The 18209-nt window shown below is 47.4% G+C and overlaps 2 protein-coding genes and 3 pseudogenes across 2 annotated transcripts; all 5 read right to left on the bottom strand.

The window, feature by feature from the left end:
- Positions 1-138: 138 nt before the first annotated feature.
- Positions 139-2007, bottom strand: LOC144160170 (uncharacterized; annotated as a pseudogene).
- Positions 2008-3160: 1153 nt separating this feature from the next.
- On the bottom strand, positions 3161-4675 carry LOC144160169 (uncharacterized). The gene has a single exon (XM_077691763.1). It carries the CDS (start codon positions 4673-4675, stop codon positions 3161-3163), a length of 1515 nt encoding a protein of 504 aa, XP_077547889.1.
- Positions 4676-6551: 1876 nt separating this feature from the next.
- LOC144160168 (uncharacterized) lies at positions 6552-8422 on the bottom strand (annotated as a pseudogene).
- A 1153-nt stretch (positions 8423-9575) lies between these two features.
- On the bottom strand, positions 9576-11090 carry LOC144160167 (uncharacterized). The gene has a single exon (XM_077691762.1). The coding sequence runs from the start codon at positions 11088-11090 to the stop codon at positions 9576-9578; it is 1515 nt and encodes a 504-aa protein (XP_077547888.1).
- Positions 11091-12314: 1224 nt separating this feature from the next.
- Positions 12315-14185, bottom strand: LOC144160166 (uncharacterized; annotated as a pseudogene).
- Positions 14186-18209: the final 4024 nt, after the last annotated feature.

The raw sequence follows: 18209 nt of genomic DNA, 5'->3' as shown, positions 1-18209 counted from the left end.
TAACCCAACCTAACCTAACCTAACCTAACCTAACTTAACCAAGTAGCAGTCGTAGTAGTCGGAGCAGCGAAGCTGGACCAAGTACTCAGGATGTGAAAGTCAATCAGCCAAACACATTGTTGCCAGTGCATAAACCCTTTATTGAAAGTGCTGCCGGTGCCAAATGTACTCGACGTCAGTGACATACTTGTCAAACAAATCAATGAGGGCCAGTGGGTGAATCTTCTTGTCATAGTGTTTCAGGCGAGGACAAGCCTTCCAGCGGTACCGAAACATCCTGTGGTTAAAGGCATCGTCTGTGGGAAAGACCTCGTTGTTGCTGAGCACAATGACGGGCGTGCGCGAGATGCACTGGTCTTGGGAATACTTGACCGCCACCGTATCCATGTCTCCTCCAAATATCTTTTTTATCGTGTCCAGTGCAGCCGACTCCACATTGGGTTCGTTCCATACCAGTATTCTCTTCGAGACGGTATCTTGAAGTGGAAAGCCCGAGTATCTGTTAAAGTTGCGAATGGTGCCACGGTTAACATAAAACGAAATGACAGGATCAAAGAAAAAATTTTTGCCGGCGCTCGGTGGCGAAACCACCTCCATGCAATTGCGCTTCGGCACAAGCTTCTCGACCAACTTGTACAAATCATTTACAAAATCTCTCACTTGGTCAGTGTCGTCTTCAAACTGGAAGTGCAGCAATTCTTCGGCCGCCTCCATCGACTGTTGCGGCGTCATATAGTAACCTGCAACATCTCCGTTAGGTGCATCAAACAAGGGGTTAGTGTTACGATACCATTCAATAAAATCCAAAGTGGTCCAAGTAACCAATTGGTCATTGAGCACCTGCAATGCTCGTTGCAAGTGCTTGTCGTCCAGGCGTACAAAGCGCAGTGCCGAGTCGGCCAGCCACTTTGGCGTGTGCACCACATTCGCTAGCGGAGAGACTGGGTTTTCCAAGAGGTAATTGTAGATGGATTCCTCCTTCGATTTTTTTGCACCGTCTCCGCCGGCGCGCTTCTCACTCTTGCGTGCGCATACTCCAGTATCTTGTCGACCGCCTGACGAACCTCCGCCGCAGTCGTTGCATGCAGCTGCACCCGACAGTGTTTCGAACAATACTTCCACATTTCTTGACTGCTGACGTCCTTGGGCAAGTGATCGTTGTTCCAAAATTTCAACTCTAATGTGCTCAGCCCAGTCTTCTCCTGCCACGTCAAAGTATTCCATTGATCTGGGCTCCAGAGCAAGATATGTGATGATATGATAGAGGTCCCAGGCTGTGGCGTTACAAGACCAAATTGACGAGCGGTTTGGTCTTCTATTGACTCCATAGAATGCGACGCATCGGCATATTCCATTGCTCCACGAACAGTCGTGGACCACGTGGATGTGTGCGAGTCTCGTTCCGTGGACGTGTGTTGCAATGGCTGCAATGCAGTGCCTTGTTGGTCCCTGTGTGAGCCGTTTGATAAGCTCACGACAAAGTTCCTGAGCTTCGTCATCGTTTCTGGCGGGTACGACGTCGTGGACAATGCGGCGCCTTTTAGGTATTCTTTGTAAGTCTTGTGCCCATTTAGGTGCCATGGGCTGTAAATCTTGGCATACTCCTCCTCGAAGTGGTCCTGGTTCGGATAAAATTCCGTCTGGTAATCCATCCATCCCTCCATTAGCTTCTTCAGTTTCCGCCACTGACGTACGAGGCTCATCGGCACCGTCGTGGTTCCCTCCGCCAACATCTTGTTCATGTCCTCCCTGGGAACATAAACCTTGTCGTTGAAAAATATTTCAAGTAGCCAATGTAGACGTACTTCTCTTTCGTCATCCTCCGTTCCGCCTTCTTCACTGTCACTGCTAATATTTTCGTGCCGAACTTTCTTTGCAAGCGGTTCTTCTGCCATATCTAGAGAAATAGTAACCAAGCATAGTATAAAGTAGCGGTATATATACATATATATAGAGAGAGAGAGAACAGCAGCATAAAAGCAGAGACTTACCGAGTTTTTGGAGAGATGTTGCTCCTGCGGAGGGAACGAGAGAACTGAGCTAGTGCAGCTCCTTATATAGAGGGTTCCAACCAATAGGAATGCTCGAAATATTTAGAAAGCCATGACATTGATGTATCTTGTTTTCGAGTTTCGAAAGGTTAAATTTTTGCGAGGTTGACATTGATGTATCTTGTTTTCGAGTTTGGAAAGGTTAAATTTTTGGATGGTTGACATTGATGCATCTTGTTTTCGAGTAAGGAAAGGTCAGAATTTTTGCGTTTTGACATTGATGTATCTTGTTTTCGAATATGGAAATGTTAATGATATTAACGCTATAGTTTGAGGCTGTTACTTTCTTTATCCGCTTAACTATTCAGTGTTGAATATATTTAAAAAAGGGGTGCAAGGGGTCGTGCTAAGTCAGTGTACCACCAGACTCCGAAATGGTAAGAACCTCTTTTCTTTGTTTTTTATTGTCGTCGTTGATGTAGGTCTCATATAAGAATATATATAAGTATATATATTTTCTATCTTTGATAGCGACTACGACGACGACAACTTGACCCATGTGATCAGTCTTTTAGTTAATTGAGTTAATATATAAACTAATATGAGTGACCCTTGACCTTTGTGATTACAAGTTTAGTTAATTGTGCTAATATATAAACTGAAATGAGTGACCTTTAGGTGATGACCTTTGACCTTTGACCTTTGACCTTTGACCTTTGACCTTTGCACTTTGATCTTTGACCTTTGAACTTTGACCTCTGAAGTACATGACAAAATTTTCAAAGTTTTTTGGTGGGAAATTCGAATCATCTTTTACGGGCAGATTTTACCGTTGAAATCAGCTATGATCCTGCCACGGTAACGGGGCTCCCGTTTTACTACGGCATACTGGGAAACCCATACACCTTGCTTGTTGACCAAATCCCCGATTACATTACGATGGTACAGGATCTCTTCGATATATATTTGCTCGACCAAGATGTTGGAGGGGAGTACAACGATTTCTTCGATTACGAACGGGTGCTGCAAGATCTGGAAGACGGGATAAGCGGAGTTTTGTGCTCCAATTATTATGTGAATGAAGAAGAAGATGACGATGAAGACGAAGAAGAAGAAGAAGAAACAAACCGCAGTGAAATTCCAAATGAGGAATAATAAAGTTTTATTTGTCACTTGGGCAAAAACGGAACCGTTGCTCGTCTCGTTCTTTGCGCGTGTGCTGTTGCTGCTTCTTCTTCCGTTGGTGCGGCAGCGGCGGCGGGAGTGGTGACAATGACGGCGTTTCGAAGTGCCGTGGTCGGTTTGTGAAGGACTGCGCGGCGGCCCTGTCTGGACAGCGAACTCTCGGGGTGTATGATCTTGTCCGCGTCAGACAAGAGTTTTAGGTACGGTTCCTGAGTCGTACCCATCATTATGTTAGGCGCCAGAGTGTCCACTTCCGTGTACACAGTCAGCTCCGTGTCCACTTGAAAAAACGCCTGCACTTCTTGAAACTTGTCGTACGTGCTGGCATCGTCCGGCGAGCTTTTGGAAACGGCCATGATACCAAAACCCAGGCTCGGCTGGGCCGAGCCTGAGTGACCCGGAGGCATCGGTCCCATCCCGCGCCTCTTTAGGTCGTTCTCCATCGGGTCAAAATAGCTCGGGTATATGGTGTCTTCGAGCAGTCTGTGTCTGGTCAGGTTGTACATGATTGGCTCTTGTTGCCAGGCTGCGGTGCTGCTAAAGTTGTACACCGTTTCGCCGGCAGCGTCCACCGGTATGGCCATTGCCGAGTGGGTCAGGAAATCGTTTCCGCCGGCATAGTTGTTACCCCACTTGAGCCAAGCTTGCTCGAACGTGTGCTCGTAATTTACTGCGGGCAGTCCGACGTGCCCCTTGAAAGGGAACACGTTCGTGTACTTGTTTAGCCGCGGGCTAATGTTGTGCGAGAGTATGTAGTCGTAAGCAAAGTTGTGCCTGGGCGCACTCATGCAAGTCGGTATGGTAGCCTCGTCGTCGGCTAGCGGTGCCCCCGGCGGATGACCCCAAAAGTACTGAGACAGCTTCTGGTGGTCTTCTCGAGTAAACATCTTCACCTCCTGAGGTTTCATCGTGTTGGTAGTCGTTCCCTTTACGGTTGCCATGCAAGTGTCCATGTAATGGTTCAGACCAACGCTCGTTACGCCGTACACCATCATGTCCGAATTTACCGGCTGTACCACAGTTGACCCAGTCTTCCAAGGAGTGCGGATGCCGTGAGGTGTCACTTTTGCCTTGCAGTGCAGAGCTTGAGAGTTTGGCCCGAGGTTTATGTAGTTTGCATAAGTCATGTACAGGTAAGGCCTGTCCACTGGTAGCCTCGCCATGCTCGTGATTATGCCCTGAAATTTATTAGTGCCGCTCCATTCAATTTCCATTTTTTTCATCGCGTATGCCCATGTAATCAATATTTTGGAGTCGTTATATACGCTGACCACCCCTCTGTCTCGAGGCACTCGTAAAATCTGCTGTATAGTCTCGTTGGTATTTTGAGAGTCACCACCTCCGATTCCGGCTCCACCGGGCAATTTTCCAACCTTATTCGCAGGGCCTGCTTTCTGCGCCTGCTGTAGCTCTGCTGCTGAACCTCCTCCTCCTTGTGTGCGCTGCCGCTTGGGCCTGCTTTCTCCTCCTCCTTCTCCTTCTCCCCCTTCGTCTGCCATTGTGCGGGTGATTGGTGAACGTTCACGTTTCCGTCCACGGCGTCCATACAAAACCTTACCCAACAAGTGCTCTTCGACAACGTTTTTACAAGTCAAGCCTACTCCACCAACCAGAGAGTGCCAACTGCCACTGCCAGACGTAAAGTCCTTGAAAAACTCTTTCGCAGAGTGCTTGTCCGCTTCAAATATGTCCTTGTCACTCTCGGCCTTCTCGTACAGGTGATCGTGCTCTTGGGCTATGCGGTCGTCCTCGTCAACCGGCTCGCCGTTAAAGAGAGGGTTCCCTGGGCCCAGGTAGCGATGACCTGGAAAGAGAAAGGGCATCTAAGAGTGAATTGCCCGGTAGCTCCGCGACGACACCGACTGCCACACACACACACACATATTCTCTTCCACCCAGTATTGACAAACGCCCCTATTTAATCGAAACGAGTAACCTAACCTAACCTAACCTAACCTAACCTAACCTAACCTAACCTAACCCAACCTAACCCAACCTAACCCAACCTAACCCAACCTAACCCAACCTAACCTAACCTAACCCAACCTAACCTAACCTAACCTAACCTAACCTAACCTAACCTAACCTAACCTAACCTAGCCTAACCCAACCCAACCTAACCTAACCTAACCTAACCCAACCCAACCTAAATTAACCTAACCTAACCTAACCTAACCTAACCTAACCTAACCTAACCCAACCTAACCTAACCTAACCTAACCTAACCTAACCCAACCCAACCCAACCTAACCTAACCCAACCTAACCTAACCTAACCTAACCTAACCTAACCTAACCTAACCCAACCCAACCCAACCTAACCTAACCTAACCTAACCTAACCTAACCTAACCTAACCTAACCTAACCTAACCTAACCTAACCTAACCTAACCTAACCTAACCTAACCCAACCCAACCCAACCCAACCCAACCCAACCCAACCTAACCTAACCTAACCTAACCTAACCTAACCTAACCTAACCTAACCTAACCTAACCTGACCTAACCTAACCTAACCTAACCTAACCTAACCTAACCTAACCTAACCTAACCTAACCTAACCCAACCTAACCTAACCTAACCTAACCTAACCTAACCTAACCTAACCTAACCTAACCTAACCTAACCTAACCTAGCCTAACCCAACCCAACCTAACCTAACCTAACCTAACCCAACCCAACCTAAATTAACCTAACCTAACCTAACCTAACCTAACCTAACCTAACCTAACCTAACCTAACCTAACCCAACCTAACCTAACCTAACCTAACCTAACCTAACCCAACCCAACCTAACCTAACCTAACCCAACCTAACCTAACCTAACCTAACCTAACCTAACCTAACCTAACCTAACCCAACCCAACCCAACCTAACCTAACCTAACCTAACCTAACCTAACCTAACCTAACCTAACCTAACCTAACCTAACCTAACCTAACCTAATCTAACCTAACCTAACCTAACCTAACCTAACCTAACCTAACCTAACCCAACCCAACCCAACCCAACCCAACCCAACCCAACCCAACCCAACCTAACCTAACCTAACCTAACCTAACCTAACCTAACCTAACCTAACCTAACCTAACCTAACCTGACCTTACCTAACCTAACCTAACCTAACCTAACCTAACCTAACCTAACCTAACCTAACCTAACCTAACCTAACCTAACCTAACCTAACCTAACCTAACCTAACCTAACCTAACCTAACCTAACCTAACCCAACCTAACCTAACCTAACCTAACCTAACCTAACCTAACCTAACTTAACCAAGTAGCAGTCGTAGTAGTCGGAGCAGCGAAGCTGGACCAAGTACTCAGGATGTGAAAGTCAATCAGCCAAACACATTGTTGCCAGTGCATAAACCCTTTATTGAAAGTGCTGCCGGTGCCAAATGTACTCGACGTCAGTGACATACTTGTCAAACAAATCAATGAGGGCCAGTGGGTGAATCTTCTTGTCATAGTGTTTCAGGCGAGGACAAGCCTTCCAGCGGTACCGAAACATCCTGTGGTTAAAGGCATCGTCTGTGGGAAAGACCTCGTTGTTGCTGAGCACAATGACGGGCGTGCGCGAGATGCACTGGTCTTGGGAATACTTGACCGCCACCGTATCCATGTCTCCTCCAAATATCTTTTTTATCGTGTCCAGTGCAGCCGACTCCACATTGGGTTCGTTCCATACCAGTATTCTCTTCGAGACGGTATCTTGAAGTGGAAAGCCCGAGTATCTGTTAAAGATGCGAATGGTGCCACGGTTAACATAAAACGAAATGACAGGATCAAAGAAAAAATTTTTGCCGGCGCTCGGTGGCGAAACCACCTCCATGCAATTGCGCTTCGGCACAAGCTTCTCGACCAACTTGTACAAATCATTTACAAAATCTCTCACTTGGTCAGTGTCGTCTTCAAACTGGAAGTGCAGCAATTCTGCGGCCGCCTCCATCGACTGTTGCGGCGTCATATAGTAACCTGCAACATCTCCGTTAGGTGCATCAAACAAGGGGTTAGTGTTACGATACCATTCAATAAAATCCAAAGTGGTCCAAGTAACCAATTGGTCATTGAGCACCTGCAATGCTCGTTGCAAGTGCTTGTCGTCCAGGCGTACAAAGCGCAGTGCCGAGTCGGCCAGCCACTTTGGCGTGTGCACCACATTCGCTAGCGGAGAGACTGGGTTTTCCAAGAGGTAATTGTAGATGGATTCCTCCTTCGATTTTTTTGCACCGTCTCCGGCGGCGCGCTTCTCACTCTTGCGTGCGCATACTCCAGTATCTTGTCGACCGCCTGACGAACCTCCGCCGCAGTCGTTGCATGCAGCTGCACCCGACAGTGTTTCGAACAATACTTCCACATTTCTTGACTGCTGACGTCCTTGGGCAAGTGATCGTTGTTCCAAAATTTCAACTCTAATGTGCTCAGCCCAGTCTTCTCCTGCCACGTCAAAGTATTCCATTGATCTGGGCTCCAGAGCAAGATATGTGATGATATGATAGAGGTCCCAGGCTGTGGCGTTACAAGACCAAATTGACGAGCGGTTTGGTCTTCTATTGACTCCATAGAATGCGACGCATCGGCATATTCCATTGCTCCACGAACAGTCGTGGACCACGTGGATGTGTGCGAGTCTCGTTCCGTGGACGTGTGTTGCAATGGCTGCAATGCAGTGCCTTGTTGGTCCCTGTGTGAGCCGTTTGATAAGCTCACGACAAAGTTCCTGAGCTTCGTCATCGTTTCTGGCGGGTACGACGTCGTGGACAATGCGGCGCCTTTTAGGTATTCTTTGTAAGTCTTGTGCCCATTTAGGTGCCATGGGCTGTAAATCTTGGCATACTCCTCCTCGAAGTGGTCCTGGTTCGGATAAAATTCCGTCTGGTAATCCATCCATCCCTCCATTAGCTTCTTCAGTTTCCGCCACTGACGTACGAGGCTCATCGGCACCGTCGTGGTTCCCTCCGCCAACATCTTGTTCATGTCCTCCCTGGGAACATAAACCTTGTCGTTGAAAAATATTTCAAGTAGCCAATGTAGACGTACTTCTCTTTCGTCATCCTCCGTTCCGCCTTCTTCACTGTCACTGCTAATATTTTCGTGCCGAACTTTCTTTGCAAGCGGTTCTTCTGCCATATCTAGAGAAATAGTAACCAAGCATAGTATAAAGTAGCGGTATATATACATATATATATAGAGAGAGAGAGAACAGCAGCATAAAAGCAGAGACTTACCGAGTTTTTGGAGAGATGTTGCTCCTGCGGAGGGAACGAGAGAACTGAGCTAGTGCAGCTCCTTATATAGAGGGTTCCAACCAATAGGAATGCTCGAAATATTTAGAAAGCCATGACATTGATGTATCTTGTTTTCGAGTTTCGAAAGGTTAAATTTTTGCGAGGTTGACATTGATGTATCTTGTTTTCGAGTTTGGAAAGGTTAAATTTTTGGATGGTTGACATTGATGCATCTTGTTTTCGAGTAAGGAAAGGTCAGAATTTTTGCGTTTTGACATTGATGTATCTTGTTTTCGAATATGAAAATGTTAATGATATTAACGCTATAGTTTGAGGCTGTTACTTTCTTTATCCGCTTAACTATTCAGTGTTGAATATATTTAAAAAAGGGGTGCAAGGGGTCGTGTTAAGTCAGTGTACCACCAGACTCCGAAATGGTAAGAACCTCTTTTCTTTGTTTTTTATTGTCGTCGTTGATGTAGGTCTCATATAAGAATATATATAAGTATATATATTTTCTATCTTTGATAGCGACTACGACGACGACAACTTGACCCATGTGATCAGTCTTTTAGTTAATTGAGTTAATATATAAACTAATATGAGTGACCCTTGACCTTTGTGATTACAAGTTTAGTTAATTGTGCTAATATATAAACTGAAATGAGTGACCTTTAGGTGATGACCTTTGACCTTTGACCTTTGACCTTTGACCTTTGACCTTTGACCTTTGATCTTTGACCTTTGAACTTTGACCTCTGAAGTACATGACAAAATTTTCAAAGTTTTTTGGTGGGAAATTCGAATCATCTTTTACGGGCAGATTTTACCGTTGAAATCAGCTATGATCCTGCCACGGTAACGGGGCTCCCGTTTTACTACGGCATACTGGGAAACCCATACACCTTGCTTGTTGACCAAATCCCCGATTACATTACGATGGTACAGGATCTCTTCGATATATATTTGCTCGACCAAGATGTTGGAGGGGAGTACAACGATTTCTTCGATTACGAACGGGTGCTGCAAGATCTGGAAGACGGGATAAGCGGAGTTTTGTGCTCCAATTATTATGTGAATGAAGAAGAAGATGACGATGAAGACGAAGAAGAAGAAGAAGAAACAAACCGCAGTGAAATTCCAAATGAGGAATAATAAAGTTTTATTTGTCACTTGGGCAAAAACGGAACCGTTGCTCGTCTCGTTCTTTGCGCGTGTGCTGTTGCTGCTTCTTCTTCCGTTGGTGCGGCAGCGGCGGCGGGAGTGGTGACAATGACGGCGTTTCGAAGTGCCGTGGTCGGTTTGTGAAGGACTGCGCGGCGGCCCTGTCTGGACAGCGAACTCTCGGGGTGTATGATCTTGTCCGCGTCAGACAAGAGTTTTAGGTACGGTTCCTGAGTCGTACCCATCATTATGTTAGGCGCCAGAGTGTCCACTTCCGTGTACACAGTCAGCTCCGTGTCCACTTGAAAAAACGCCTGCACTTCTTGAAACTTGTCGTACGTGCTGGCATCGTCCGGCGAGCTTTTGGAAACGGCCATGATACCAAAACCCAGGCTCGGCTGGGCCGAGCCTGAGTGACCCGGAGGCATCGGTCCCATCCCGCGCCTCTTTAGGTCGTTCTCCATCGGGTCAAAATAGCTCGGGTATATGGTGTCTTCGAGCAGTCTGTGTCTGGTCAGGTTGTACATGATTGGCTCTTGTTGCCAGGCTGCGGTGCTGCTAAAGTTGTACACCGTTTCGCCGGCAGCGTCCACCGGTATGGCCATTGCCGAGTGGGTCAGGAAATCGTTTCCGCCGGCATAGTTGTTACCCCACTTGAGCCAAGCTTGCTCGAACGTGTGCTCGTAATTTACTGCGGGCAGTCCGACGTGCCCCTTGAAAGGGAACACGTTCGTGTACTTGTTTAGCCGCGGGCTAATGTTGTGCGAGAGTATGTAGTCGTAAGCAAAGTTGTGCCTGGGCGCACTCATGCAAGTCGGTATGGTAGCCTCGTCGTCGGCTAGCGGTGCCCCCGGCGGATGACCCCAAAAGTACTGAGACAGCTTCTGGTGGTCTTCTCGAGTAAACATCTTCACCTCCTGAGGTTTCATCGTGTTGGTAGTCGTTCCCTTTACGGTTGCCATGCAAGTGTCCATGTAATGGTTCAGACCAACGCTCGTTACGCCGTACACCATCATGTCCGAATTTACCGGCTGTACCACAGTTGACCCAGTCTTCCAAGGAGTGCGGATGCCGTGAGGTGTCACTTTTGCCTTGCAGTGCAGAGCTTGAGAGTTTGGCCCGAGGTTTATGTAGTTTGCATAAGTCATGTACAGGTAAGGCCTGTCCACTGGTAGCCTCGCCATGCTCGTGATTATGCCCTGAAATTTATTAGTGCCGCTCCATTCAATTTCCATTTTTTTCATCGCGTATGCCCATGTAATCAATATTTTGGAGTCGTTATATACGCTGACCACCCCTCTGTCTCGAGGCACTCGTAAAATCTGCTGTATAGTCTCGTTGGTATTTTGAGAGTCACCACCTCCGATTCCGGCTCCACCGGGCAATTTTCCAACCTTATTCGCAGGGCCTGCTTTCTGCGCCTGCTGTAGCTCTGCTGCTGAACCTCCTCCTCCTTGTGTGCGCTGCCGCTTGGGCCTGCTTTCTCCTCCTCCTTCTCCTTCTCCCCCTTCGTCTGCCATTGTGCGGGTGATTGGTGAACGTTCACGTTTCCGTCCACGGCGTCCATACAAAACCTTACCCAACAAGTGCTCTTCGACAACGTTTTTACAAGTCAAGCCTACTCCACCAACCAGAGAGTGCCAACTGCCACTGCCAGACGTAAAGTCCTTGAAAAACTCTTTCGCAGAGTGCTTGTCCGCTTCAAATATGTCCTTGTCACTCTCGGCCTTCTCGTACAGGTGATCGTGCTCTTGGGCTATGCGGTCGTCCTCGTCAACCGGCTCGCCGTTAAAGAGAGGGTTCCCTGGGCCCAGGTAGCGATGACCTGGAAAGAGAAAGGGCATCTAAGAGTGAATTGCCCGGTAGCTCCGCGACGACACCGACTGCCACACACACACACATATTCTCTTCCACCCAGTATTGACAAACGCCCCTATTTAATCGAAACGAGTAACCTAACCTAACCTAACCTAACCTAACCTAACCTAACCTAACCCAACCTAACCCAACCTAACCCAACCTAACCCAACCTAACCCAACCTAACCCAACCTAACCTAACCTAACCCAACCTAACCTAACCTAACCTAACCTAACCTAACCTAACCTAACCTAACCTAGCCTAACCCAACCCAACCTAACCTAACCTAACCTAACCCAACCCAACCTAAATTAACCTAACCTAACCTAACCTAACCTAACCTAACCTAACCTAACCTAACCTAACCTAACCTAACCCAACCTAACCTAACCTAACCTAACCTAACCTAACCCAACCCAACCTAACCTAACCTAACCTAACCTAACCTAACCTAACCTAACCTAACCTAACCCAACCCAACCCAACCTAACCTAACCTAACCTAACCTAACCTAACCTAACCTAACCTAACCTAACCTAACCTAACCTAATCTAACCTAACCTAACCTAACCTAACCTACCCTCACCTAACCTAACCTAACCTAACCTAACCTAACCTAACCTAACCTAACCCAACCCAACCCAACCCAACCCAACCCAACCCAACCCAACCCAACCCAACCTAACCTAACCTAACCTAACCTAACCTAACCTAACCTAACCTAACCTAACCTAACCTAACCTAACCTAACCCAACCTAACCTAACCTAACCTAACCTAACTTAACCAAGTAGCAGTCGTAGTAGTCGGAGCAGCGAAGCTGGACCAAGTACTCAGGATGTGAAAGTCAATCAGCCAAACACATTGTTGCCAGTGCATAAACCCTTTATTGAAAGTGCTGCCGGTGCCAAATGTACTCGACGTCAGTGACATACTTGTCAAACAAATCAATGAGGGCCAGTGGGTGAATCTTCTTGTCATAGTGTTTCAGGCGAGGACAAGCCTTCCAGCGGTACCGAAACATCCTGTGGTTAAAGGCATCGTCTGTGGGAAAGACCTCGTTGTTGCTGAGCACAATGACGGGCGTGCGCGAGATGCACTGGTCTTGGGAATACTTGACCGCCACCGTATCCATGTCTCCTCCAAATATCTTTTTTATCGTGTCCAGTGCAGCCGACTCCACATTGGGTTCGTTCCATACCAGTATTCTCTTCGAGACGGTATCTTGAAGTGGAAAGCCCGAGTATCTGTTAAAGTTGCGAATGGTGCCACGGTTAACATAAAACGAAATGACAGGATCAAAGAAAAAATTTTTGCCGGCGCTCGGTGGCGAAACCACCTCCATGCAATTGCGCTTCGGCACAAGCTTCTCGACCAACTTGTACAAATCATTTACAAAATCTCTCACTTGGTCAGTGTCGTCTTCAAACTGGAAGTGCAGCAATTCTTCGGCCGCCTCCATCGACTGTTGCGGCGTCATATAGTAACCTGCAACATCTCCGTTAGGTGCATCAAACAAGGGGTTAGTGTTACGATACCATTCAATAAAATCCAAAGTGGTCCAAGTAACCAATTGGTCATTGAGCACCTGCAATGCTCGTTGCAAGTGCTTGTCGTCCAGGCGTACAAAGCGCAGTGCCGAGTCGGCCAGCCACTTTGGCGTGTGCACCACATTCGCTAGCGGAGAGACTGGGTTTTCCAAGAGGTAATTGTAGATGGATTCCTCCTTCGATTTTTTTGCACCGTCTCCGGCGGCGCGCTTCTCACTCTTGCGTGCGCATACTCCAGTGTCTTGTCGACCGCCTGACGAACCTCCGCCGCAGTCGTTGCATGCAGCTGCACCCGACAGTGTTTCGAACAATACTTCCACATTTCTTGACTGCTGACGTCCTTGGGCAAGTGATCGTTGTTCCAAAATTTCAACTCTAATGTGCTCAGCCCAGTCTTCTCCTGCCACGTCAAAGTATTCCATTGATCTGGGCTCCAGAGCAAGATATGTGATGATATGATAGAGGTCCCAGGCTGTGGCGTTACAAGACCAAATTGACGAGCGGTTTGGTCTTCTATTGACTCCATAGAATGCGACGCATCGGCATATTCCATTGCTCCACGAACAGTCGTGGACCACGTGGATGTGTGCGAGTCTCGTTCCGTGGACGTGTGTTGCAATGGCTGCAATGCAGTGCCTTGTTGGTCCCTGTGTGAGCCGTTTGATAAGCTCACGACAAAGTTCCTGAGCTTCGTCATCGTTTCTGGCGGGTACGACGTCGTGGACAATGCGGCGCCTTTTAGGTATTCTTTGTAAGTCTTGTGCCCATTTAGGTGCCATGGGCTGTAAATCTTGGCATACTCCTCCTCGAAGTGGTCCTGGTTCGGATAAAATTCCGTCTGGTAATCCATCCATCCCTCCATTAGCTTCTTCAGTTTCCGCCACTGACGTACGAGGCTCATCGGCACCGTCGTGGTTCCCTCCGCCAACATCTTGTTCATGTCCTCCCTGGGAACATAAACCTTGTCGTTGAAAAATATTTCAAGTAGCCAATGTAGACGTACTTCTCTTTCGTCATCCTCCGTTCCGCCTTCTTCACTGTCACTGCTAATATTTTCGTGCCGAACTTTCTTTGCAAGCGGTTCTTCTGCCATATCTAGAGAAATAGTAACCAAGCATAGTATAAAGTAGCGGTATATATACATATATATATAGAGAGAGAGAGAACAGCAGCATAAAAGCAGAGACTTACCGAGTTTTTGGAGAGATGTTGCTCCTGCGGAGGGAACGAGAGAACTGAGCTAGTGCAGCTCCTTATATAGAGGGTTCCAACCAATAGGAATGCTCGAAATATTTAGAAAGCCATGACATTGATGTATCTTGTTTTCGAGTTTCGAAAGGTTAAATTTTTGCGAGGTTGACATTGATGTATCTTGTTTTCAAATTTGGAAAGGTTAAATTTTTGGATGGTTGACATTGATGCATCTTGTTTTCGAGTAAGGAAAGGTCAGAATTTTTGCGTTTTGACATTGATGTATCTTGTTTTCGAATATGGAAATGTTAATGATATTAACGCTATAGTTTGAGGCTGTTACTTTCTTTATCCGCTTAACTATTCAGTGTTGAATATATTTAAAAAAGGGGTGCAAGGGGTCGTGTTAAGTCAGTGTACCACCAGACTCCGAAATGGTAAGAACCTCTTTTCTTTGTTTTTTATTGTCGTCGTTGATGTAGGTCTCATATAAGAATATATATAAGTATATATATTTTCTATCTTTGATAGCGACTACGACGACGACAACTTGACCCATGTGATCAGTCTTTTAGTTAATTGAGTTAATATATAAACTAATATGAGTGACCCTTGACCTTTGTGATTACAAGTTTAGTTAATTGTGCTAATATATAAACTGAAATGAGTGACCTTTAGGTGATGACCTTTGACCTTTGACCTTTGACCTTTGACCTTTGAACTTTGATCTTTGACCTTTGAACTTTGACCTCTGAAGTACATGACAAAATTTTCAAAGTTTTTTGGTGGGAAATTCGAATCATCTTTTACGGGCAGATTTTACCGTTGAAATCAGCTATGATCCTGCCACGGTAACAGGGCTCCCGTTTTACTACGGCATACTGGGAAACCCATACACCTTGCTTGTTGACCAAATCCCCGATTACATTACGATGGTACAGGATCTCTTCGATATATATTTGCTCGACCAAGATGTTGGAGGGGAGTACAACGATTTCTTCGATTACGAACGGGTGCTGCAAGATCTGGAAGACGGGATAAGCGGAGTTTTGTGCTCCAATTATTATGTGAATGAAGAAGAAGATGACGATGAAGACGAAGAAGAAGAAGAAGAAACAAACCGCAGTGAAATTCCAAATGAGGAATAATAAAGTTTTATTTGTCACTTGGGCAAAAACGGAACCGTTGCTCGTCTCGTTCTTTGCGCGTGTGCTGTTGCTGCTTCTTCTTCCGTTGGTGCGGCAGCGGCGGCGGGAGTGGTGACAATGACGGCGTTTCGAAGTGCCGTGGTCGGTTTGTGAAGGACTGCGCGGCGGCCCTGTCTGGACAGCGAACTCTCGGGGTGTATGATCTTGTCCGCGTCAGACAAGAGTTTTAGGTACGGTTCCTGAGTCGTGCCCATCATTATGTTAGGCGCCAGAGTGTCCACTTCCGTGTACACAGTCAGCTCCGTGTCCACTTGAAAAAACGCCTGCACTTCTTGAAACTTGTCGTACGTGCTGGCATCGTCCGGCGAGCTTTTGGAAACGGCCATGATACCAAAACCCAGGCTCGGCTGGGCCGAGCCTGAGTGACCCGGAGGCATCGGTCCCATCCCGCGCCTCTTTAGGTCGTTCTCCATCGGGTCAAAATAGCTCGGGTATATGGTGTCTTCGAGCAGTCTGTGTCTGGTCAGGTTGTACATGATTGGCTCTTGTTGCCAGGCTGCGGTGCTGCTAAAGTTGTACACCATTTCGCCGGCAGCGTCCACCGGTATGGCCATTGCCGAGTGGGTCAGGAAATCGTTTCCGCCGGCATAGTTGTTACCCCACTTGAGCCAAGCTTGCTCGAACGTGTGCTCGTAATTTACTGCGGGCAGTCCGACGTGCCCCTTGAAAGAGAACACGTTCGTGTACTTGTTTAGCCGCGGGCTAATGTTGTGCGAGAGTATGTAGTCGTAAGCAAAGTTGTGCCTGGGCACACTCATGCAAGTCGGTATGGTAGCCTCGTCGTCGGCTAGCGGTGCCCCCGGCGGATGACCCCAAAAGTACTGAGACAGCTTCTGGTGGTCTTCTCGAGTAAACATCTTCACCTCCTGAGGTTTCATCGTGTTGGTAGTCGTTCCCTTTACGGTTGCCATGCAAGTGTCCATGTAATGGTTCAGACCAACGCTCGTTACGCCGTACACCATCATGTCCGAATTTACCGGCTGTACCACAGTTGACCCAGTCTTCCAAGGAGTGCGGATGCCGTGAGGTGTCACTTTTGCCTTGCAGTGCAGAGCTTGAGAGTTTGGCCCGAGGTTTATGTAGTTTGCATAAGTCATGTACAGGTAAGGCCTGTCCACTGGTAGCCTCGCCATGCTCGTGATTATGCCCTGAAATTTATTAGTGCCGCTCCATTCAATTTCCATTTTTTTCATCGCGTATGCCCATGTAATCAATATTTTGGAGTCGTTATATACGCTGACCACCCCTCTGTCTCGAGGCACTCGTAAAATCTGCTGTATAGTCTCGTTGGTATTTTGAGAGTCACCACCTCCGATTCCGGCTCCACCGGGCAATTTTTCAACCTTATTCGCAGGGCCTGCTTTCTGCGCCTGCTGTAGCTCTGCTGCTGAACCTCCTCCTCCTTGTGTGCGCTGCCGCTAGGGCCTGCTTTCTCCTCCTCCTTCTCCTTCTCCCCCTTCGTCTGCCATTGTGCGGGTGATTGGTGAACGTTCACGTTTTCGTCCACGGCGTCCATACAAAACCTTACCCAACAAGTGCTCTTCGACAACGTTTTTACCAGTCAAGCCTACTCCACCAACCAGAGAGTGCCAACTGCCACTGCCAGATGTAAAGTCCTTGAAAAACTCTTTCGCAGAGTGCTTGTCCGCTTCAAATATGTCCTTGTCACTCTCGGCCTTCTCGTACAGGTGATCGTGCTCTTGGGCTATGCGGTCGTCCTCGTCAACCGGCTCGCCGTTAAAGAGAGGGTTCCCTGGGCCCAGGTAGCGATGACCTGGAAAGAGAAAGGGCATCTAAGAGTGAATCGCCCGGTAGCTCCGCGACGACACCGACTGCCACACACACACACACATATTCTCTTCCACCCAGTATTGACAAACGCCCCTATTTAATCGAAACGAGTAACCTAACCTAACCTAACCTAACCTAACCTAACCCAACCTAACCTAACCTAACCTAGCCTAACCCAACCTAACCTAACCTAACCTAACCTAACCTAACCTAACCTAACCTAACCTAACCTAACCCAACCTAACCTAACCCAACCTAACCTAACCCAACCTAACCTAACCTAACCTAACCTAACCTAACCTAACCCAACCCAACCTAACCTAACCTAACCTAACCTAACCCAACCCAACCCAACCCAACCCAACCTAACCTAACCTAACCTAACCTAACCTAACCTAACCTAACCTAACCTAACCTAACCTAACCTAGCCTAACCTAACCTAACCTAACCTAACCTAACCTAACCTAACCTAACCTAACCTAACCTAACCCAACCTAACCTAACCTAACCCAACCTAACCTAACCTAACCCAACCCAACCCAACCTAACCCAACCTAACCTAACCTAACCTAACCCAACTCAACCCAACCCTAACCTAACCTAACATAACATAACGCACAGCGTAAAGTGTTTTAGTTACTTCTGCTGTTTACCCGCACTTTTTTTAATTTCTTCACGTTGACATTCAGAGCACTGGGCAGAAATCACAATGCGTCCGCACCGACCAGCGGCGCTCGCAATGCTTTGTTTTAAATAAACAGTCGGATTCCCTCGGTCCGTGCTGGTTCTGAGTCGGCTGTTTTCTGCTGGCCGACGCAACAACCTCCAGGCGCGAAGCCCATGGATTCAAGCACAGCTATGGCTTCTTACAGGAAGGTCCCGACGCTAATCCGGCCTCGGTCGCACCGATTATAGAGATATAGTTACTCTCACCAGTTACCCGTGCTTTTTTTTCTTTACGTTGACATTCAGAGCACTGGGCAGAAATCACATTGCGTCAGCACCGAACAGCGGCGCTCGTAATGCTTTCTTTTAATTAG

This window comes from Haemaphysalis longicornis, unplaced genomic scaffold, assembly GCF_048455015.1.
Source record: "Haemaphysalis longicornis isolate Haplotype H1 unplaced genomic scaffold, Haemaphysalis longicornis Haplotype H1 scaffold_10, whole genome shotgun sequence".
Classification (NCBI taxonomy): Eukaryota; Metazoa; Arthropoda; class Arachnida; order Ixodida; family Ixodidae; genus Haemaphysalis; species Haemaphysalis longicornis.
Note: the sequence above shows the minus strand (reverse complement) of the source record. Positions and strands in the feature narration are given on the sequence as shown.